This window comes from Dipodomys merriami, unplaced genomic scaffold (genome assembly GCF_024711535.1).
Source record: "Dipodomys merriami isolate MVZ:Mamm:240054 unplaced genomic scaffold, mDipMer1.0.p SCAF_49, whole genome shotgun sequence".
NCBI lineage: Eukaryota > Metazoa > Chordata > Mammalia > Rodentia > Heteromyidae > Dipodomys > Dipodomys merriami.
Window position 1 is genome coordinate 10,145,339 of NW_027206057.1, and position 25,440 is coordinate 10,170,778.

The 25,440-nt window shown below is 36.6% G+C and overlaps 1 protein-coding gene and 1 non-coding gene across 5 annotated transcripts in view; one reads left to right on the top strand and one right to left on the bottom strand.

Moving 5' to 3' along the window:
* Hycc2 (hyccin PI4KA lipid kinase complex subunit 2) overlaps positions 1–25,440 on the bottom strand; it is a 58,872-nt gene that overhangs the window by 17,136 nt on the left and 16,296 nt on the right. For 3 of the 4 annotated variants that reach the window (XM_069995794.1, XM_069995792.1, XM_069995793.1), the window contains exons 4-9: positions 24,546–24,647; positions 18,301–18,480; positions 11,168–11,248; positions 8,442–8,557; positions 6,857–6,952; positions 3,185–3,301 (exon numbers count right to left, since the gene is read on the bottom strand). In XM_069995794.1, the coding sequence (XP_069851895.1) occupies positions 3,185–3,301; positions 6,857–6,952; positions 8,442–8,557; positions 11,168–11,248; positions 18,301–18,480; positions 24,546–24,647 (692 nt within the window). Of the gene's footprint in view, positions 1–3,184; positions 3,302–6,856; positions 6,953–8,441; positions 8,558–11,167; positions 11,249–18,300; positions 18,481–23,786; positions 23,843–24,545; positions 24,648–25,440 lie in introns of those variants that run through there. The other variant, XM_069995795.1, reaches the window with a different exon arrangement.
* LOC138809309 (small nucleolar RNA SNORA51) lies at positions 21,659–21,789 on the top strand. Its single transcript, XR_011366785.1, has one exon. It is a non-coding gene; the product is annotated as a small nucleolar RNA SNORA51 (small nucleolar RNA).

Here is a 25,440-nt window from a genome sequence, read left to right on the forward strand (position 1 = left end):
GCCACATCTGATTTGGAGGTGGTTAACTGGAGATAAGAGACTCATGGACTTTCTTGCCTGGGCTGGCTTTGAACTGAGATCCTTAGATCTCAGACTCCTGAGTGGTTAGGATTAGAGGCAACTGGCTACTAAATATCTTTGTTTCTTTCTTTCCTTTTTGTCAGTCGTGGGGCCTGAACTCTGGGCTTGGGTGCTGTCCCTCAGCTCTTCAGCTCAAGACTAGCATTCTACCACTTGAGCCACAGCACCACTTCCAGTTTTTTCTGCATATGTGGTGCTAAGAATTGAACCCAGGGACTCATGCATGCAAGGCAAGCACTCTACCAGTGAGCCACCTTCCCAGAACAATAAATATCTTAAAAAAAAAAAAAAATATATATATATATATATATACACTTTTTATTGTAAGAATACTGTAGAGGGGTTACAGTTACTTGAGTAAGATAATGAGTACATTTCCTATAGAGCATTGTTACATCCTCCTTTGTTTTTCCCCTACCATCCTTTCCCTCCCCACCTCCCCAATTCCTCCCCACCTCCCCAACTCCTCCTTCCCCATCCCAAAGTGTCTTGTAAATCTCGTTGTTAAAAGGGGTCAACCTGTATCCTTATTTCAGCTTTTTGTTATTTCCCTTCCTCTTCCCAAATTAGAAAAATGTATATACAAGATGCAGGGCACCAGAATCACATACAGTGAAAACAGGGGTTATACCATGAGGGAAGAACATACAAGAGAAACAAACAAAAAAAAAACACATAGTGCATTATAAGTACATTTAAAAACAACAGCAACAAAGACAAAACCTCTTTTATCCCTATCCTGGGGTTCATTTTGCTTAGCATCATCTTATATGGTCATATGTGCATTGCTTTTGATGTTTTCTGCTTGTCCTAGACATATACTGGTTATTGCCATTATTGCCAATTAGGGAAACCATAGGACCTATGTTTCTTTGGGCCTGTCTTACTTAATATAATTTTTTCCAAGTCTTTCCATTTCCTAACAAATGGGGCAGTTTCATTCTGATGGAGGCATAGAATTCCATTACACACACACACACACACACACACACACACACATACACACACACACACACACACACATGGGGCAGTTTCATTCTGATGGAGGCATAGAATTCCATTACACACACACACACACACACACACACACACACATTTTCTTGATCCATTCATCTACTGAGGGGCATCTGGGTTGGGTGAATAATGCTGTGATAAACATAGTTGTGCTGTCAGCTTTTATATGGCCTTGTTTGTGATTGTTTGGGTAAATGCTCAAAAGTGGGATTACTGGGTCATAGGGGAGCTCTATGTGTAGAATGGAAGAAAGACAGCCTCTTCAGTAAATGCTACTGGCAAAATTGGTTAAACACCTGTAGAAAAACTAAAGCTAGATCCTTATATATCACCCTGCACCAGAATCAACTCCAAATGGATCAAAGACCTCAAAATAAAAGCAGACTTCATGAAAACATTACAGGAAGGAATAGGAGAAACTCTACGACTCATTGGCACAGGATGAAATTTTCTTAATAAAGACTCAGAAACACAACAAATCAAAGAAAGGTTGAACAAATGGGATTGTATGAAACTGCAGAGCTTCAGCATGGCAAAGGTCGTAACTAGCAAGATCAGTAGAAGGCCCACCAAGAAGATCTTCACTAGCCATACAATGGACTAGGGCCTCATTCTAAAATATACTTAGAACTCAAAAATTAAATCCTCCAACAACAAATCCCCAAAGAAACAAGCGCCCCATTAATAAGTGGGCTAAAGACTTAAAGAGATTTTTCTGAAGAGGAAATAAGAATGGCCAATAGATACATGAAGAAATGCTCAACTTCTCTAGCCATAAAAGAAAGACAAATCAAAACAACACTGAGATTCTACCTCACCCCAGTTAGAACGGCTATAATTAAAAAATCTAATAACAACAGATGCTAGAGGGGATGTGGTCAAAAGGGAACCCTACTGCATTGTTGGAGTGTAAACTTGTTCAACCACTCTGGAAAGCAGTATGGAGGTTCCTCAAAAGACTACACACAGAACTCTCCTATGACCCAGTAAATATCTTTAATGTTCAAAACAACTTAAAAAAATTGTTCCAAATCCTACTATTTTGGTTGAGATTTTTCATATCTATTTTTTTTTTTTTTTGTCAGTCATGGGGCTTGAACTCTGGGCTTGGGCGCTGTACTTGTGCTGTTCAGCTCAAGGCGAGTGCTATACCGCTTGAGCCACAACCACAACGCCACTTCCAGTTTTCTAGTGGTTTACTGGAGATAAGAGTCTCATGGACTTTCCTGCCTGGGCTGGCTTTGAACTGAGATCCTCAGATCTCAGCCTCCTGAGTAGCTAGGGATTATAGGTGTGAGCCACCAGCGCCTGGCTCATATTTATTTTTGAAATCATTTTATTCCTAAATGGCCTCAGTTTGGGTTGCAATAACAAATTATAGATAATTTCAAATACTATGTTTAAAGTAGATATAGATGTTTCTTCATAAAAATTTTTGTTTCAAAAAAGCCAGAAATGGTGCTGTGGCTCAGGTGGTAGAGTGCTAGCCTTGAGCAAAAGCTACTCAGGGACAACATCCAGGCCCCAAGTTCAAGCCCCAGGACTGGCAAAAAAAAAATTGTTGCATACCAAGTGTTGATATTTAGAGTAATCTATTTAATGTATTCATGAAAACTTGGATTATGAACCCAGCGGTACATAGTTTTCAGTATGGAAAACCTGAAAACTTCTAAGATGATTCCAGTTAATGATGAGTTATATGTTGCCTATTTTAAAATACTGATAGGGGCTGGGAAGGTGGCTCAGTGGTAGAGTGCTTGCCCTGAACACAGGAGGCCCTGGGTTCGATTCCTCAGTACCACATAAACAGAAAAAGCCAGAAGTGTTGCTGGATCAAGTGGTAGAGTGCTAGCCTTGAGCTGAATTGCTGAGGGACAGCACCCAGGCCAAGAGTTCAAGCCCCATGACCAACAAAATTAAATAAATAAAAGATAAAAATATTGATAGGAAATAGTATCAGGAAAACAAAGTAACATGCTTACTATGGAACAAAAGATTTTGTATTGTGTCCATAAGGCAGAAAGAGAAAAAAACAGAAAAACTTTCAAACGTTAGGAAAGTCATACAATTTCGGATTCCACAAACTTACATGGCATAATAAACCCCAGTGAGAAGTTGTACCATAAATTCAGGATCCACTACTATTCGACCACAGAGTTCCTTCCAGGGTTTTTCATGTTGCCGTGGAAACCCACTCACACAAACCCTAGGAAAATATAATAGTAAGTATAACTTTCTGGTTCATTCAGTATAGGTTTTTGCTTTCATAAATTGCTCCATTATTCAGTTTTCAAGTACCTATTAATAGTCACTGTTCTGAGTCTCAAATACATTTATGAACAAGTCAAAGATTCAAAAAATATCTGTGCCCCATTCATAAAGTATACACTCTAGTGGATTATATCAATAAAAGAAACAATTTTTCTCAGATATCTAAGTTTCTTTCTCTTTCACAAACATCTTTCTACACACAATACATATCTTTTATTCAAGTCATAAGAGTGAATTACTAAATTACTAGATGACATTTTAAAATACTGTTGTATGTCGACTATTATTATTTTAATTATTTGACAGTTTTATAATTTTATGTAAGTGAAATAACACACACATATGAGCTGTCTATTAATATTCTTGGTTGTAAAGCCTAGCATTGGATTGGCTACTTGGGCTGCTCCTCCCATAATGAATACACTGTGTATAATCTCAGCCAGTAAGGTTTGTTGCATATAGCAGTTTCATATGCTATAGTCCACAGTCTTCCAAAAGTTACTAGGCAGCATGTTCTTTGTATTCCTATTGCTCCCATAACTAAGATCTGGTCTTCTGAAGAGACTGTTCAAAGACTGTTAACCTGGAGCTCACACTTGTCTGTAAGCCTAGCTACTCAGAAGGCCTGAGATCTAAGGATCACAATTCAGAGCCAGCCTGGGCAGGAAATTAAAGTACCAAAAAGCTGGAAGTAGAGGTGTTATCGAAGTGGTAGAGCACTAGCCTTGAATTCAAAATCTCAGACAGTGCCCAGGCCCTGAATTCAAGCCCCAGGACTGACACATAACGAACAAGCAAGCAAGCAGTAAACCTCTGGTTTCTGTCAGTTACCAGCCTCCTTGATGCCAGATAAATTTTTTGGTCCCCTTTTTGGGGATCTTAGGCTTCACAAGAGCTCTAAAAAGAGCCATTATGCCAAATAGAAGCTGCCACTTCTGTCGGAAATACCAGAGGAGAGAAAGAACTGTGAAATGAGATGCTTCCCAAAAATTTAAGTTTTGAGACATAGTAAGACTGTTTCAAAAAAAAAAAAAAAAAGCCAGGTCCTGGGGCTCACACCTACAATCCTAGCTAGTCTAGGCAGGAAAGTAAAAATACCGCCCTCCCAAAAAACACCCCAACACACACACACGCACGCACACACACACACACACACACACACACACACACACACACACACACACACACACACACACACACACACACACACACACACACACACACACACACACACACACACACACACACACACACACACACACACACACACACACAAAATAGTGGAGCTATGGCTCAAGTGGTAGAGTACTAGCCTTAAGCCAAAAATCTCAGGGTCAGTGCCCAGGCCCTAAGTTCAAGACTCATGACCAACAAAAAGAAAGAAAAAATAGTGTAAGATAATATTAGACTTTAAAGAACAGTCTTGCTTATTCATTCCTCAATAGATAATAGTATTTATCAAATTGTTGTGGCATTTGCATTATATACACAAGATAAACCAATTTTTATTTTATTTTTCTGTGTTGGTATTAGAGCTTGAACTCAGAGCCTTGAGCTTCCCCTTATCTTTTTTTTTTTCTGGTCAGTCGTGAGGTCTGGGTCTGGGCACTGTCCCTAAGCTCTTCTGCTCAAGGCTAGTGCTCTACACTTTAACCACAGCCTGACTTCTGGCCTTTTTCTGCTTATGTGGTGCCAAGGAATCGAACCCAGGGCCTCATGCATGCAAGGCAAGCACTCTACCACTAAGCCACCTTCCCAGCCCCCACTTATCTCAAGACTGATGCTCTACCATTTGAGCCACAGTTCCACTTCCAGACTGTTGCTACTTAAATGGAGACTCTGGTAAGAGTCTTAGACTTGTCTTCCCAGACTAGCTTCAAACTAAAATTCTGTGATATCAGCCTCCTATGCAGGTAGGATTATAGGCATGAGCCACTGGCACCCAGCTTCAATTTTTAAAATTCATCAATATTCAACCACTGGAAATTCTATCATTTGCAAGAAATTCTGTCATTTGCAACTAACTAAAATAGGAGGAAAATTTTTAATTTCAACTTAAAAATGGACCTAAGAGATATCAAGTTTTTCAAAATCCCCCAAGGAATATACAATCAAGCTTGTAAAAACTCTGCCACCACTTTTGTTATTAAGAAACTCTATCAATACCATAATAATACTGCCAATAAGAGAGATGGCAGATTTCTTTCAATGAACCAAAATAGTCACTTAAAAAGCTTATCTGAATAGCTTAAAAAACAAAAGCCTAATTTTATTAAACTTCTAACACTGCTAACATTATTAGAAAAACTAATAATTTTTATTATAGTGAGGACAAAACTTTCCTCCCACTAACACAACAGCATATCAAGTACAATTCTGGAGGGCCACAATCCCTATGATCCCTCCTTTCTAGTATGTATGTTCCATGTGTCATCCCCTGTAGGATCCTGAGGGTTGGACTTATGACTTACTTCTAACCAAATGAATAAGGCAAAGAGGATGAATTCTAAGCAAGCTGCCATGTTATAAGCTACCTATGTTGGAAGGCACATGTAGGTACCAGGTGCCATAGAACTGAGGATTGGCTAAGCGCTGGTGGCTCATGCCTGTAATGCTAGCTACTCAAGAGGCTGAGATCTGAGGACTGTTGCTCAAAGCCAGGCTGGGCAAGAAAGTGAGACTCTTATCTACAATTAAGCACCAAAAAAAAGCCAAAAGTGCTAGATAGATAGAATTATCTATCTAGAGTGTTAGCTTGAGCAAAAAAACTCAGCTATTGCTGAGGTTTTGTTCAGGCCCTGAATTTAAACTCCAAGACCAGTTACCGCCCCCCCCCCCAAAAAATAAATAAATAAAATAAAAAACCTGAAGACAGACTCTACCAGACAGCCAATAAGAAACTGAAGCATGGATGAATATGATCAAAGTATATATATTGTGTGTCTATGTGAAAATGATGAAGCCCATTATTTTATATAATATATACCAATTTTTACAAAAAGAACTAGGGAAAAAAGAAAGTTGAAACTCATAGTCCTACACCCACAGGAACATTAGTCTGAAAACAAAAAGTTGAGACTTGGATGAGACTACATCTTACATCTGCATGGGACATCTTAACTGTAGCCCTGAAAGACCATAAGGAGAGGACCCAGCCAGATCTAGATTTCTAGCCTACAGACATAATGGTATAAATAATGATATAAATGTGTGATGTTTAGTCACTAAATCCATGGTAATGTGTCATACATCAACAGAAACATACATCATTTAACTATGGGTAGGGGTTTGTTTCCTCTAGCAAAAAATGAACTCAAAATTCAAATTCTATGACACAAAATTATTACTTAAATTTTGCTCTATCATGCAATTTTAAATTTTATCTAGGCTATGTACAAGTTGTATATCACAAAATTAGAATAGTGTCTAGCATAAAGAATATGGTCAGTAAATATCTGTCAATTAACTGATTATGAAATTTAACAATTACCTGGAGCCCATCTGACAAAGAGACTGGTATGATGAGGCTGGCATATACACAATGGCAGAATTATAGCACAACATGAGAAAACTCAGGACTTCAAACCTAAGGAAAATAATAGAAAATAATTACAAAAAGCTATTTTTACTAGCAACTATAGTAAATTATTTGTTCACTGGATGGTTACAATATTGCCTTCATGATTTCTCAATTAGATTAGTACAACCTCCTCAAAGGTTTCTCCATTTTTGTTCTTATTGTAAGTCATAAACCTTGCTGCTATCTATATTTTCTTTTTCAAACGAATCATCATGCTTGAGCAGATGACTTTCCTAATAATAGAAGTCTACAGTCTTCCCATTAATTACATGATAGAATGCAAACTTCTCCCACAATCTTTTAAAATAATGAACTCTTTAGTATAAGGTCCTTTAAAACCTACCTTCAACCTATCTTCCCAGCCTTATTCTCCCTCCACTGCCCAGCACAAGTACCACACCATATCACTCTACTTAGGATTCTATGAATATGCTATAGACTTTCATAAATTCTTGCTTTCATACATGCTGCTCCTTCCTATTAAAATGTAATTTTTCTTTTTTTGAAATTCCTGCGAAAGCTTCAAGACCTATCCTCATTTTTGTTTGTAGCTGAATACAGGGGTTGATGGTGCTAGGGATTAAACCAGGACCTTGTACCTGTTGGTAAGCACTCTACCACCAAGCTACACTCCCAGGATCAAATTGCTAACTTAGTTGTAAAGCCATTCTTAATTATTCCAGCTAAAGGGAACTGGTCCTTATTTGTGTAGATCTAAAAGAACATTTATCCTACAGAACTGTTAATTCTGTGCCTCTAACACTATTTCCCCCATTTAGTAGTAAATAACTGTAGAACACAAATTCTGAGATTTTTTTCTTCTCTATTGTTAATGTCCAGCAATGTCTAACACAACAGCTTAGTAAGTATTTAAATGCTTTCTCAGTCTTTATACAGACTCTAAGAAAAGGTTTCTAAATCTGGTTCCACATTAGGTATGTAAAAGGCTTATTACAACTGTTATCCTAGCTTCTCAGGAGGCTGAGATTTGAAGAACATGGTTTGAAGCCAGCCTGGGGAGGAAAGTCTTTTATCTCCAATTAACATCAAAAAGCTGAGGGGCTGGAAAAGTGGCTCAGTGGTAGAGTGCTTGCCTTGCATGCATGAGGCCCTGGGTTTGATTCCTCAGCACTACATAAGCAGAAAAAGCCGGAACTGGCGCTGTGGCTCAAGTGGTAGAGTGCTAGGCTTGAGCTAAAGAGCTGAGGTACAGCACCCAGGCCCTGAGTTCAGGTCCCATGACCAGCAAAAAAAGAAAAAAAGAAAAAAAGCTGAAGGTGGAGCTTTGGCTCAAATTGCAGAGTTTTAGCCATCAGCACAAAAATTCATCATTCTGTATTTCACATTTTTTAAATTAGGGATCTGCATCCGTATTTTACTTCACTATACTATGATGTATTTAACTTTGGATCTCTTATATGAAACTTGAACTAAATTAATTAGAATTATTAAGCATAAATTCACAACTGTTACTTTTTACAGTTTTCATTGTTACCGATTTTGTGCAGTGAATGTTTCCCTCTGAGGATGAAGATCACTATAAACAACTCTGATGAGATCATGCTGACACAATGCCCCTTCTGTCAAAGCCATGGATCCAATTGTTGAGGGCTACAAAAATAAGGTATAATATAAAATAGTTTCTCTAAAATGAAGTAAAAATCTGTATCATGCAGTTATATTTAATTTTGTTTAAATAAAATGGCTGGAACTAGAAGAAATCATGTTGAATGAGGTAAGCCAAGAGCAAAGAGACAAATGGCACATGGTCTCCCTGATAAGTGGATGTTAAATCTAAAACGTAAGGAGATATGACAAAGTAAACAAGACTCAAGAAACAAAGGCCCTCCACTCATCTGGTCGAATCATTACTAAATGACCCCATGCTGCTGACCACATATATGGTATATATGTGCACATCGGAGGAATACTAGGAGGAGGACACAGAAACAGAGGAAAACATACAACAGTGGAACCCATCAGCAGCATTGGACATTGATCAAAACGAACTAAGCAACTCAATGGCAGCGATGGGAGGGAGGGAATGATCGGGAAAGAGGGAAATGCTGATGCTATGCAAAAGGAAAGAAATATACACATCACCCGATGTGGAAGAAATATCTGTATTGTAAAAGCTCATACAATTCACAAACTGTATAGACCAGGATAAAGACAATTTGCCCCATGAAGGTTAGAATGTGTTTAAAACTACGTATCACTATCCCACAATACTGTGAAATTTTTGAAATTTATGTAATCACTTAATCACAATAAAAAAAAATTGCTGCAGGGCGCCAGTGGCTCACGCCTGTAATCCTAGCTACTCAGGAGGCTGAGATCTGAGGATCACGTTCAAAGCCAGTCCAGGTAGGAAAGTTCCTGAGACTCTTATCTCCAATTAACCACTAGAGAACCGGAAGTGGCACTGTGGCTTAAGCAGTAGAGCACTCGCCTTGAGCTGAGGGATAGTGCCCAAGCCCAGAGTTCAAGCCCCATGACCAACAACAACAACAAAAAACTTAATAAAAAAAAAAAAGCAGCTTCAAATAACTTATTCTTTTTAAAAAATACTTTGCTTTTCAGTTATACTACACAGATTTTTTTGGAAATGTGTGTAAAATGCATAAAACTATACATATAGTACTTTACTTTTTAAAGTTTATGGATATGTAAGAACAATAAGACTAGTTGCTGAAAAGATTTAATAAAAGGCCAGGCGCCAGTGGCTTATGCCTATAATCTAGCTACTGAGGAGGCTGAGATCTGAGGATCACAGTTCGAAGCCAGCCTGGGTAGGAAAGTCTGTGAGACTCTACCTCCAATAAATTACTCAGAAAAAGCCTAAGTGGCACTGTGGTACAAGTGATACAGCACTAGCCTTGAGAACAAAGTGATTCAGGGACAGGACCAAGGTCTTGAGTTCAAGCCCCAAGACAAGAAAAAAAAAACAAAAAAACTTAAGGATTAAAGTAAATAATTTTAATATATATTTCAGAACACAAAATATAAGTGTTTGTAATTGTGTAATACAAACAATATTGACGATTATGATATTGATGTTATATTTCTCAAGTTAGAAGAATTATCTATTCATTAGTGCTTGGCTAGCTTCCATTTTATTTCATAACACAAAATCTTTTTTTTTTTTGGGGGGGGGGTCCGGTCCTGGAGCCTGAACTCTGGGCCTGGGCGCTGTCCCTCAGCTCTTCAGCTCAAGGCAAGCGCTCTACCACTTAAGCCACAGTGCCACTTCCGGCTTTTTGCTTATGTGGTGCTGAGGAATCAAACCAGGCATGCAAGGCAGGCGCTCTACCACTGAGCCACCTTCCCAGCACTGTAACACAAAATCTTTTACTCAGAAATATTCTATGATAAAATGAGTCCTGGCTAAATCAGAAACATTCTACTTCTAACATAAAACAAAGTCCCAGGGAAACTAATTAAGAAATTTTTAATCTGCACAGAGCTAAGACAAAGAGGATACGGTGTGTTCATGGGAAATGTAAACTTTAATGCCTTCTTCACAACTTTCTGCTCTGAATACCACAACAGTCAATTTTGATTCTTAATGCATTTCCTTATTTTATTTTACATGGAGAAGGTAAGAAGAAAGGGTTTAGCTTAACAGCATTTCCTTCATATTTAATCATCAATGTTCTCATTTTATTCAGTCAAGTAAATATGAACCAAAAAAGCTTAATGTTATTAAACAGCTATAATGTATCTATTAGAACAGTGTTAATATTCTTCTAGGTAGTCATTTTCTAAGGAATAATAAAAAGGAATAACTTTAACAAAGATTGACATTTTTTATTTTAACAAAAGTAATTCCTAAGTAATACAGAAGACTAAGAATTCCTAAGTAATACAGAAGACTAAGAAAATAGTATCTTTGAAAAGTCATAAAAATTAATTTGAAAGTTAAAAATGATACTGAAACAAAATAAAAACATGTTAAGTAAGGTAAGATAGATTTTGTTTCCTAATGTTTCTATATTACTAATTAAATAATAAAAATGAAACTCATGAACTGAGAAACAAAAACTAGAAAAAATATTGCATTAGCTACTTTCTACCTCTTCTGCCACAAATCAGTTTGATATCACTATATCACTACTTACTTTTAAGAAACAAGTCACTCAAGTTTTTAAAAAGTGGACTTTGAATCCATTACTGAATATAATTTTGAACTATTATCGTTATTTATTCAATATTACTTACTTCATGGTATATGGAAGGCTTGGACAAGGAAGGAATAGTGAAAGACAGCACTTTATTGTTCCCATCTTTATCAGCAATTTCCTACAGTCAAAAAATATACAAAGACAGATTATCTTAGATCTATAGTATGAAATATTACTCTTAATTTACAGAATGTATCACTGTTAATTAAGGAAGGAGGTTTTAGAAATAGTAACATATACAAATTTTACCAGCCTATCATATCTTTTCTAACTTTTTTTTTGGTCATTCGTGGGGCTTGAACTCTGAGCCTGGGCAATGTCCCTGAGCTCTTCAGCTCAAGGCAAATACTCTTGAGCCACAGCACCACTTCCAGTTTTCTGGTGGTTATTGGAGATAAGAGTCTCAAGGACTTTCACGCCTGAGTTGGCTTTGAACAGCTATCCTCAGATCTCATCCTTCTGAGTAGCTAGGATTATAGGCGTGAGCCACTGGAGCCTGCCTCTTTTCTAACCTCTTAGCAAACTTGTGTGCTTTGGTAGTTTAGTTATAATACAGAGAAAATGAACACAATATTGAATCAAATGCAAAAAAAAAACCAAAAAGGTTTTTTGGGGGGTCAAATTTATACACAGAACAGTGACTAGATCTTTTAGGAGAAGCACCATTAAGCAAAACATTATAATTAAAGATCTTAGTCAAGCTGGGCGACAGTGGTTCATGCCTGTAATCCTAGCTACTTAGAAGGCTGAGCTCTGAGAATCACAGTTCAAAGCCAGCCCAGGCAAGAAAGTCTGTAAGATTCTTACCTCCAATAAACCACTAGAAAACCAGATATGGCACTGTGGCTTAAGTGGTAGAGCACTGGCCTTGAGCTGAAGAGCTGAGGGACAGTGCCTAAGCCCAGAGTTCAAGCCCCATGACTGACCAAAAACAAAAAAGATCTTAGTGAAGAGATCCATACTTACTAAAACAAGGAGTACACATTCAAATATATGATGAATTTGTTCTAGGTTTATTGAAGCATAAATAATACAAATTACTTGTAATTATAGTGTGTAATGTGGTATGCTTACACTATATTATCATGATCAAGCTAACTAGAAAGTCTTAACAATCATGCTGCAATAAACCATGACCTGAAATAGGCTACACATTAATACAAAAAATATTAGTCCATGTAATTAAAGTAAGTCCATATCTAGATGATTTCCATTAAACTGAAAGAAAATTCTTGTGATTTTTTTCCTTGTGGGATTTTTGTGGCTATTGTTTTGAGACAGGGTCTCATTATATAGGCCTAGGCTGGCCTCCAAATCATATTCTATCTCAGCCTCCTGATTGCTGGTATTATACATGGTGTGTGCCACCACAACCAGCTCCTTATGATTTTTTTAAAGCACTTTTTCTTTGTATAATAGACCAATGGTATTCTTCATTTCTCTAGTCTCTTGAGCCTCAAGTTCTGCTTAGCTTAGCATCAGCCTACATACAACAGCAGTATGGAATAAAGTAGTGCTGCATCTCTTCTTTTCCCTACTACCTTACTTTTGTATTTCTTTTTCAATTCAAGTTAGTAAAATTCATACAAAGATTTCTCCCAGTAGACCTGGATAGTAGATAGTCAGAGACTGAATAGCTATATAACATAAAAAGAAAAGACAGTAAGGACAAGTATGATCACCAAAATACAAACCTCAAAGAATTTCCCAACAGAGCTCATTTCTGAGTTTATTATGTCACAGGAGAATACTAATTATTGGTGAGCAGTGACCATATGTCTAATTTTGGCAGAAAAAGTTCCTAGAGAACTCATTCAGCTTCTAGTGACCATTTCATCTGGTCATGTTTATGCTAAGATTAAAAAGGTTGATTTATATCAAGCAAGAGAATTAATTTTTTCTTTCTAAATTTCAAACCCAAGCCAACTACGTTTTTTTCTTTTTTTTTTTTTATTGTGAAAATACTGTACAGAGGGGTTACAATTACATGGGCAAGATAATGAGTACATTTCTTATCAAGCATTGTAGCTTCCTCCTTTGTTTCCCAACTACTTTTTTTTTTTTGATTGCTGGTCCTGGGGCTTGAACCTGGACATGAACACTGTCCCTGAACTTTGTTTGCTGAAGACAAGTGTTCTACCACAGCACCACTTCTGGTATTCTGGTGGATAATTAGAGGTAAGAGTCTCACAGAATTTCCTGCCCAGGCTGGCTTCTAGAACTGTGAGCCTCAGATCTCAGCCTCCTGAGTAGATAGGATTACAGGCATGAGCCATCAGCACACAGCTCAAGCCAAATACTTTTGTACATCTTTTTGTGTAGTTATGGAGCAAGATATGCTAGTATTTATTGAGGGCAACATAAAACTCCCTCTGTAGTTTTGAGATAAAAGAAATGCCTAGGAAAAAAAGAAAAAAAATGAGAATGAAGAAGAAAACCTGAGAACTACAAATAAAGGAAAGCACTATCAAGAGAATAAAAAAAGCCAGAAGCAATATCTTGTACCTGCTTTATGATACGTAGTAGTGACTGTGCTTTATCAGAGCTGTTTTTAATGATGTTACTCAAGAATGTTTTCTTTCCAGATGATGATTGAGAGAAGTTAATAAAAAAAAAATGGTGCCAGGTACCACAACAGTAACAGAACTTCGCATTTTTCTGGGGTTTTGTTTTTTATCTTTTTTTTTCTTTTTATTAATGGATGTGCTGGATGTCTAATTTTGTTCAGATGACTGCAGAACCTGGAAAAGCTGTTGCTGCTATTGATGCATAACATACTGCTATTATTGGTCTTTTTATATAAATATAAATATATATATATATATACACATATATATAATTTGAATTTTTGGAAACTTTAGCTGTGCTGTCAACTTTGGAAAAAGTATCTCAGTTTACCGTGTTGAGTTGGCATTGTACAGAAATTAGCCATATTGGTCTAGAAATGTTAAACTTAATTTTTTTCCATTTGTACAGGGGTAAACGCACTGTATTAAATATGTAAGGTCTTATCTACATGGGTTTGATTACAGAAACTAATAAAGTATTCTCTAAATAATGAAAAAAAAAAGTCAGAAGCCTGAAGTTGTATTTCTGATATTTAATGAGCATTTCTTTGTGTGTGCCAGTCCAGGGGTTTGAACCCAGGGTCTAGTCTAGCCCTCTAGACTTAAGCAACAGCTTAACTTCCAACTTTTTGGTGGTTAGCTGGAGATAACAGTAGGAATTTCCTGCCCTGCCCAGTTATAAAGAGCATTTTTATAGTATACTTATTTTTGAGACATCAAAAGATCATTAAACCACAGAGCCAATAAGTTAGTATCAATAGCTTACCTTTGTAAAACATTTTATTTCATTTGCCTCATTACTGAATTTTACTATACTATACAAATGATAGCTTAGTTTTAAATAAACTAAAACACTAAACTCAACTGTAAAATCAGCAAACATTTACTAAGTTGGTAAGTGTATAAGAAACAGTAATAAATAACAATTTCTTGCTTTAAAAGAGAAAATATCAGGTAAGTTAGGTAGAGTTTTATTTCTAATATCTTTTTACTAAAAACTATATTAAGACATTAGAAATGAAAATGTTTAGGGGCTGGGAAGTTGGCTCAGTGATAGAATGCTTGTTTCACATGCATGAGGCCCTTGGTTCAATTCCTGAGCACCACATAAGCAGAAAAAAGCCAGAACTGGTGCTGTGACTGAAGTGGTAGGGCACTAGCCTTGAGCTGAAGAGCTGAGGGACAGCACTCATGCTCAGAGTCCAGCCCCCACAACCAACAGCAACAACAAAAGAATTGAAAAAAGTTTATTAAATACTTTATACTTAGCCAGGCGCTGGTGGCTCACGCCTGTAATCCTAGCTACTCAGGAGGCTGAGATCTGAGGATCGCAGTTCAAAGCCAGCCCAGGCAGGAGAGACCGTGAGACTCCTATCTCCAATAAACCACTAGAAAACCGGAAGTGGCACTGTAGCTCAAGTGGTAGAGCGCTTGCCCTGAGCTGAAGAGCTGAGGGACAGCACCCAGGCCCAGAGTTCAAGCCCCACAACCGCCAAAAAAAACAACAACAAAAAACTTTATACTTAAGCTAGATTCCTCAAGATTGGAGCTCAACCATTTGAGCCACTCTTATACTCCCAGATTTTGTTGGTTAATTAGAGATAAAAGTCTCACAGACTTTTCTGCCCCAACTGGCTATGGACCACAATCCTCAGATCTCAGCCTTCTGAGATCAGTGGTGTGAGTCACCAGCATCAGGGCTCAAGTTCTATCTAATCCTAGCAACAATGTCTCATTACAGATAGGCAACTGAAATCAAGACATTAAATAACTTGTTCTAATTGAAAATAGTCAATAAAGAGAACATGGTTTTGAATTGAAAGCAATGGTTCCTAAAACCTACGCTCTTTCCTCCAGACCGTTTGTGATAAAAATGTTTTCTAATGATTTTTCAAGTGATAGAACTTTGAGGAGTGAGCACTAATACAGAAGAATATTTATTTACCATAGGACTGGATTTTCTAGTATTTTATTATCTCCTAACTATAAAACTAAACTTTAGTGTGCTTACAAAGAACATTGAATACATAGAGTACAAGACTTCAAAGGCAAAAGCTTCAATACAAAGTCCTGAACTTGGCCTCATGATAGCAGAACAGAATAGTTATATCCAAGGTATTTAAGAATTCCTTTGAAGGAAAATATCAAACAATATTGTATCAAGTACATATGATTATTAATAAATTTACAAATTGCTATGTCAAATTTTTATGATCAAACTACATTATGAAAAAAGTGCTATTCTTTTGGAAGTGGGATTGGTCATATTAGTTTGACCGCTGGGTCTGGTCTTACTACACAAATTATTCACCATTTGACTATCCTGAACCCCAAAATGCTATCATTTGAATTGAAATATTATATAAACAAACCTTAGATCCTAAAATTAAATAGAAGCCTATGTAATTGATCTGTCAACCATTCTTTCCTCAATGACATTCTCATAAAAGTCAAATTCAGTGAGTTCTGGTAACAACAGAGATACATAAAAGTAGAAACACAATGTTGTATTATTTTATTTCCTTGCTAACTAAATCTTCAGAAGTGTCTTATGTGAATGTTCATAAATTCTCTTCACCTTTCACCTTGCTTTCTATGGTCCTTGTAAACTTTTAGGTTCTTGCTTTTCAGGTACCTTTCCCATCTATAAGAAATAATCAGGAAGTGGCGCTGTAGCTCAAGTGGTAGAGTACTCGCCTTGAGCTGAAGAGCTGAGGGACAGTGCCCAGGTCCAGAGTTCAAGCCCCACGGCCGACCAAAAAAAAAAAAATCGTTGTTCAAAGAAATAATCAAGCTAGGTACTGATGGCTCACTCCTATATAACAGTTACTCAGGAGGCTGAGGTCTAAAAATCACAGTTCCAAGCTAGCAATGCAAATCCAAGAGACTCTTATCCATAATTAACCAGAAAAAAGCCAGAACTGGAAGCATGGCTCACATTGTAGAGTACCAGCTGTGAATGAAAAAAGCTGAGCAAGAATTTGAGCTCTCAATACAAAGAAAAACTAAAGTACTCAAGTCTCAGTCTTCAAATTCTACATTGGGCCCTAGCATCTCCAAAGTGTTACTGTGGTTTCTTTTCTCTCTCTAGTTTCCAGAATAAATCATAATATGTACTTTGCCCCTTGATATTCTCCCCTTAAGAAATACAAATTTCATGTCTACTTCTCATTTTAATTACATATTTTACTTTCAAAATATAATTATATTCAACTTACAACAGTTTGAATATTAACTAGATGCATGTTCCTAATACACAATAAAATTTTTCTGCTCAAAATTCTCCAATTAGTTACCCAATACTTACTAAAGAAAATCTAAACTCTTCACTTTTAAAAAAGACTCTCCAGGGGCTGGGAAGGTGGCTCAGTGGTAGAGTGCTTGCCTTGCATGCATGAGGCCCTGGGTTCAATTCCTCAGCACCACATAAGCAAAAAGAAAAAAAGCCGGAAGTGGCGCTGTGGCTCAAGTGGTAGAGCACTAGCCTTGAGCTGAAGAGCTGAGGGACAGCGCCCAGGCCCAGAATTCAGGCCCCATGACCAGCCAAAAAAAAAAAAAGACTCTCCAAAGCTGGGCACTGGTGGCTCACATCCTAGTTACTAAGGAGGCTGAGATCTGAGGATCATGGTTGAAAGCTAGCCCGGGCAGGAAAGTCCATGAGACTCACCTCCAATAAACCACCATAAAACTGGAAGTGGTGGTGTGGCTCAAGTGATAGAGCACTGGCCTTGAGTTGAAGAGCTCAGGAATAGCGCCCAGGTCCAGAGTTCAAGCCCCACAACCAACAAATAATAATAATAATAATAATAATAATAATAATAATAATAATAATAATAATAAAGACTCCAATACTCATATAAAATAATTTCTCCTAGCTTACATATGTATTCTGTGATTCAAACAGAATCATTTCCTTTTTCCAGGTCAAAACTAGACTTTTCTGCTTCTTTGTTTATGCTGAATTGATTAATTTTTCCTGAAATCTTACTTACTCACAATCTTAATCTATCAAAACTATATCTCTTTTGAAGTATAACTCAGAAAAGGCTGTCATAATATTAGCTAATCCTTTGAGGTTCTCTCTAAAACTCTCTTTCCAGGCAAAAACTTGATTAGTCATCTATAAACATATCTTTCTACTAGAAAATATACCTTATATAGAAAGCACTCATCAACACTGGTCAAATAAAATATTGTGAAGAAAAAGTCTTTTTTTTTTAGTTATGATTTATTTAATGACTTTTTTGTTGTTTGGTGGCTTCAAGGAATGGAAGCCAGGCATTAAATTTTACAATTTTCAATAGCTCCACTGACTTTATAAAATGTTTATTAGTATTTCTTCTCTATACTCAATTAGGTCAAAAAATCTAATAGATGGGAAGGGGAAACAAAGGAGGAGTCTACAATGCTTGATAAGAAATGTACTCATTATCTTGCCCATGTAATTGTAACCCCTCTGTACAGTATTTTCACAATAAAAAAACTTATTAATTAAAAAAATATAATAGATATATCAACTTATTTTTCTTGATTAGATCTTAAATATTATTTCATATGACTTTAAAAATATTTTAAATTTCATAAACTAACATTTTCAACTTACCAAATTATAAATTCCTAAGAGAAGAGCTTCAATGCAGCCATTACTCTGTCTGTCTCGACTAACTGTAAGCCGTAAATAAACCCACATTAATTCTGGCAAGAACTGCAGTGTGAACCTCTTAAGTCGAACTTCAGAGCTACGATAGAGCTCAAACAGCTGATGGCAGACAGGCTCCAGGAGCTAAAAGGAGAAAAAAAAGTGCATTGGTTACTTCTATTCTTTTGGCTATAACTGTGAATTTTTTTATTGTAAAGATGCTGTGCAGAGGGGTTACAATTACATGAGTAAGGTAATGTATACATTTCTTTTTTTTTTTTTTTTTTTTTTGGGTCCGGTCGTGAGGCCTGAACTCTGGGCCTGGGCGCTGTCCCTCAGCTCTTCAGCTCAAGGCTAGCGCTCTACCACTTGAGCCACAGCGCCACTTCCAGCTTTTTGCTTTTTGCTTATGTGGTGCTGAGGAATCGAACCCAGGGCCTCTGGCTTGCAAGGCAAGCACTCTACCACTGAGCCACCTTCCCAGCCCTGCATACATTTCTTGTAGAGCATTGTTACCCCCTCTTTTTTCTCCTACTATCCCTTCCCTCCCCCACTCATTCCCCACCCCCACTCATTTCCAATAGAGTGTCCTGTGAGTCTCATTGTTACAATGGGTTATCCTGTGTCCTTATTTCAACATTTTGTATAATTTTTAAACACACATATAACTTTATAATATTTTAAAAACAAATTTCCAACATTAATTTTTCTATACTTTGGGCTAATTCAACCAAAGCCTTTAATTCATGTAAAGAGATCATATATTAAGCTGACCAATCCACTAACTATAAGAACTTTGTGCTATATAATGTTTCTTTACCTTTTAATGTACTATAATGCTAATAGAATCCTTTAGCCAACATACTACATATATATTTTGTAAATTTCCTTTTCTGTTCCTAACAATCCTTACTAATGTCTTCCATTTTTAAAAGTGCCTATTGCAATAACATAACTTCAAATAATCTCATTGGAAATGAAATTTTAATTCTCAAGTGAGGAGATAATTTTAATAAATTACATACTATTTATTAGAAGAGATTTTGCCATACTAATTGAACATCCAAAGTTCAAGTTAATCTCTCAGCCATATATACAAGTAAATTATACTATTATCTTTATGTTTTAAAACATTTAAAATTTCATTAACTATATGAAAGATTAATTACTTGAAAGATTCTGAAAGGGAGCAAAGCATGCAGAAGTAGTTTTTCAACGTTTAATTGGCTCTTGTTCATATGCCACCACATGAGATGTCTTTTGAGGGACTTCATTACTTTGAAAACTGAAGAAAATGAGTAGGTACATATACTGTCAATTTGAATATTGTTTTGCTGAAGTACGTAAAGACTGAACAAAACAGGCTATGGCATTTATGCATTAAAAAATTGACCAGAGGGGCTGGGAAGGTGGCTCAGTGGTAGAGTGCTTGCCTTGCATGCATGAGGCTTTGGGTTTGATTCCTCAGCATTACATAAGCAGAAAAAGCTGGAAGTGGCACTGTGGCTCAAGTGTTAGAGAGCTAGCCTTGAGCTGAAGAGCTGAGGGACAGTGCCCAGGCCCAGAGTTCAGGCCCTACGACCGGACCCAAAAAACAAAACAAAACAAAACAAAAATTCACTCTCCTCTTTAAAAAAAGACGTTCTAAGCTGGGCGCTGGTGGCTCACACCTGTAATCCTAGCTACTCAGGAGGCTGAGATCTGAGGATCATAGTTCAAAGCCAGCCTGGGCAGGAAAGACTGTGAGACTCCTATCTCCAATAAACCACCAGAAAACCAGAAGTGGCTCTGTAGCTCAAGTGGTAGAGTGCTCACCTTGAGCTGAAGAGCTGAGGGATGGTGCCCAGGCCCAGAGTTCAAAAAAAAAAAAAGACGTTCTAAGGACCATCTTCTCAAAATTATAAGGTCCATAACACAATTACAATGAATTTCTATTGAAGTATCTGAATCCCCATAGCTCAGTAGCAAAAGGTACATTAGCATATAGGACACTACATTTTAATTAAGTCAAGTAAAGAACTACAGTTTCCAGAATTATTACTCTGCTCTTTTTAAATGCCAGCAATCCAGTAACTTCTATTCAGATATCAACATAAAAGAAGAGTATTAAAAACTTGGCAATACTATATTGTAAAACCTTTCATTCTAAGCATTTGTACCATGCTACCATGTTCCTCAATTCTCAATATAGTAAATGACTTGACCCTACCCTGGTCTGTCATCTACATCAATATTAGTGAAAATAACTATACCTTAGGGAAGGACTGACACTCAATAATAATTGACACCTTTCCCAAATTAATCAAATACTGTTTTAACATGATAACTACTGAGATATGCTATCTAATAATGGACAAGCTAAGAATATCTTGTGTGAATTATGGAGCCCTAACCTGAGTGGGTGAAAGAATGTAATAGGAAGAAATGAAGATCAGAAGAGAGTCTATAATCACAAAGTTCATCTGTAAATAGGAACAGAAGAATGGGGAAGATAATGTGAAGCAAGGTTAAAGAAGTATTTTTTTTTCAGGCAGGAAAAGGTTTATTTTTGAGCTACAAACTGCCTCTGGTCAAATAGGAAGCCCACTCAGCTGAAAAAAACTAAAGAAGTATTTTTTTAAAAACAAGAGTATGGTTGTTTACTATTTCACCTACTGAATAGCAAAAACAATAATGTAAGCAAGATGCTGACTGAGTAGTAAATACGATTGGGAAAAGAAGAGAAAGCTCAATTATTTTGTTATTTAATGACCTAGAAAAGCAAGCTGAAGATGAATAAGGAAGGTAAGCATATGAGGACAGAAAACCAACAGTGGGACAGTGTAGCAAAAAAGGAAGGAAGGACTTTAAGGTACATATTATATAATCATTTAAGATTTGTAGTCCTTGGGCTGGGAAGGTGGCTCAATGGTAGAGCACTTGCCTTGCGTGCATGAGGTCCTGGGTTCGATTCCTCAGCACCACATAAGCAAAAAGAAAAAAAAAGCCAGAAGTGGCGCTGTGGCTCAAGTGGTAAAGCACTAGCCTTGAGCTGAAGAGCTGAGGGACAGTGCGCAGGCCCAGAGTTCAGGCCCACAACTGGACCCCCTCCCCCCCCCCCCCAAAAAAAAAAAGATTTTTTAGAGAGCAGAAACTCAAAAAAACTTTTTCTGGGCATGTTCAGCTGCTCAGCGATATGCATTAAAAACATAGGTTGACCTTTTTTGTACAGATTTGTCCGAAAAAATGAACTAAAAGAACAAGAGGCAAAAGAGCTAAGAATGTTCACAGAGAATGACTATAATGATAAACCATGATTTAACAGACTATAAGAACTTAACAGGGCCTCTGGGTGCTTACCACAGGCTGTGATCTTATACTGACTGTATAGAAAGAGGAGGCAGAGTAAACCTACCCCATATACACCTCAGCCCAGGCCTGTGCCTAGTCTGTATTGTGAATGGGGAGACAAGGGTTAGGTGGGGAAAAAAAGAACTTAACAGATTAGAGAATTCCTTAAAGTGGAAGAATGACTAGAATGATGGAGTCTGATAGGAGGAAAAGAGAATGATAAAGATTATTGCTCATATTAAAACTGAATTTGCAACACAGGTTTTCAATAACAATGTATAGGCAAGCTTCTAGGATTCTTTTTCTGATAGTAATAGGGGCAGAATTCAGGTCAGTCCCTGTGCAAGCCAGATGTGCTCTGCCACTTGAGCCATGCCACTAGTCCATTTTGCTATTATTATTTTTCAAGTGTCTTGTTTTTATGGCCAAGCTGGTCTGGACAGTAGTCCTCCTTTTTATGCCTTCCATGTAGGTGGGTTGATAATGCACAAACCATAACATCCAGCTCCTCATTTGTTGAGATGAGTTCTCACAAACTTTGTAACTGGGCAAGCTTCAACTGCAATCCTCTCAATCTCAGCTTCCTGAGTAGCTAGAATTACAGGTATGAAACCACTAAGCCTTGCTTAGGAAATACATATTCTTGAAAAAGTTTTTGTCTGTAACGCAGAATTATAAAATTGTTGTAACTTCGAATTCATATTGTTTTGACCATTTCCTGAAATAACTTCCATTGATCAAATAATACAATTGATTACATTTCAGAATATAACAAAATTAGGATTTAAAAGGGCTCCCACTTCAGTAATTGAAGTCCAGAACTGTTTTGAGATTCTACAAAACTTATTCTTCTCTTCTTGAAGTCTGAAACATAGTTAGAACCTTCTAATTTGACAGAAAAAAAGACAGAAACTCAACTCTGCTCTAATCATTATATTGATTACAATAATGAATTTTGTGCCTAAATCTCATAAGCTGTAATTTTTCCATTTTTATGCATGACTATTAGGTCTCACACACTAATATTATGAAGTATGACAAAGCATTAAGAATAACTTTTTAACTGGGAGCTGGTGGCTCACACTAATACTAGCTACTCAGGAGGCTGAGATCTGAGAATCACAGTTCAAAGCCAGACCAGGTAAGAAAGTCCATGATACTCTCACTTTTAATTAACTTCCAGAAAACCTGAAGTGGGGCTGTGGTCAAAGTGGTAGAACACAAGCCTTGAGCAAAAAGATCTCAGAAACAGTGCCCAAGCCCTGAGTTCAAGCCCCACAGCCAACAAAAAAAACTTTTTGAAAAAGTGTCATAGCTTTCAAAAGTATTTTTTAAAAGAAAAAAGACATATTTCATGCCTTTGAGTCCTAATGGAAATGAAAGCATATTAGAATCTTTTTGTATCTCACAAAGGGATAATTTCATCTATCTATCTATCTATCTATCTATCTATCTATCTATCTATCTATCTATCTATCTATCACCAGAGATTGAACCTAGAACCTTTCGCATGTTGGACAGGGACTCTACATGACTTTATACCTCAGCTTTATCAGGATTTATTACATGTTCATTATATACATAACAAAATGGTACATTTTAGGAAAGTAAAAATATATAATATATGACCACTGCCCATGTAGAGCTTACAATCTAGAGAGAAAGCATATGGGATTTTAATATGCAAAGGTTAAATGTTAAGACAGCACAAAACAATGGGTAAGAAAATACGTACACTTATTATTCAAACAGAATTCCAAATACTTAAGAGTAAGAAAGATATGTACACACACACACACACACACACACACACACACACACACACACACACACACACACACACACACACACACACACACACACACACACACACACACACACACACACACACACACACACACACACACACACATATACCCATACCTAAAATTTTAAAACGTTAAGAAAGAAAAAAAAGCAAATGAATCCTGCAATTGCTGTTACAAATAACAACAGGTGCAAGTCTGAGAGCCAATTCAAATTTAAGGGACAGGAAAGAAGGAGGTCAATAAGCAAGCTTTAGTGATAGGACAAAACTGAAGATGCACTTTGAGTTAAGCTGCTGGTTAGAAGACCATTACCTGAACTTCTTCAAACTCACTCCAGTACACAGCAGAGGCACTCTTGGAGGCTGTATCTGGGAAGATAAGAAGCTACTTTCCTGTGTGTTCCTTTCATTTTCATTTTAAAGCATACATGAATCCAGCGGGCTAAAATTCTAAGTCACACTACTATGCTAATAGAAAAATAATGTGTGTATTTGGCATAAATAAGTTACATCAGATTCAATAGCTGCATTTTTACCTTCTATCATAAAGTTGAATAACAGTAAGCTGTTATTCTAAGTTTATTGATGGCAACAGTTTAGACTAAAAAGTGTGTCCTCTGATTTTTTTTCAGGGTAAACATAATAAATAGCAGCATGATTATGCATTATGAAGTTGATTTTACTGATTAGAGTGACTATAAAATAGCTCTTTATTATTAATAATCAATATTCAAATAAATAAAACCATTGGTATACTGTTAACAATTTCCTTCCCAGAGCAGGAACAAAAAGAGAAAAAAGTTTCAAATTAAATAAATAATACATTGAGATGATGGTCACTCAAATCAAGAATCAAAACATATTGCTCACAGAAAAAAAAAAAAATTGACCAAAACATTTTGAAACTAGAGAGAACTAGAAAAGCCAAAGCAATTATCAGAATGAAAAATAGAAGGTAGAACATTTCCAGATCTGCAGGTAAAGACAGAAAACTATAAAACTTACCTTTATGTGTTTTAGTACATGTTAACATGTCACTATGCAGAAATTATTTTTTTTTAAGTTTTCCTACCTCATTATCTGAATCTTGAATAACTTTATAGAGGGCTGGTACAAGTGTTTTTTTCCGGTGTAAAGTGGCTGCATAATTGGTGATCTGAGTGTCAGGTAATGCCTAAATAAGAAATCAGCAGAAGACAACATAAGTGAGCTTTATTTTGTTTTTTTTCCTAAGGCCTCTTGAAAACTTTTTAAGAAGCAAATGAAAAAAGTAAAAAATAATATAGGAAATAACCATGAGTTAATGAAACAAATTATACAATTCTTCTAACTACTCAACAATGAAAACTGTGTACAAATCACATTTCCATAGCTAAATTTGAAGAAAGGAGCTACCTTAAATTAATCCAATCTAAAAAATTAGGACATTTTAATTCTTCCATTTATGTTCTCACAAACCTTTTTTGTTGTATTCACAAATCATGTCATTTTCAATAAAAACTATTTGTCGGGCTGGGAATATGGCTTAGTGGTAGAGTGTTTACCTCACATGCATGAAGCCCTGGGTTCGATTCCTCAGTACCACATAAACAGAAAAAGCCAGAATTGGCACTGGGGCAGTAGAGTGCTAGTCTTGAGCTAAACAGTAGCTAAAGGACAGTGCCCGGGCCCTGAATTAAAACCTCAGGACTGGGGGGAGGGGGGGAGGGGCAACAAAAACTATTTGAGTTAAATACAGGAAATAAAAATAAGGCAAAAATCAAATTTTTGTGTCTTATTAAAGCTTACAGAGCAACCTACTGAATATATTTCAAATATCTCATTAATCCTAAGGACTCATTTAATTAATGTTTAATTAAATATTAATAAAGCTGGTGTGGAAAAAATCCTAATAACTATGTTCATTTTTACCTAAAATCTCTAGTCCTTATTTCATTAATGTGCTTTAAAGTATTTCAACTAGGAAA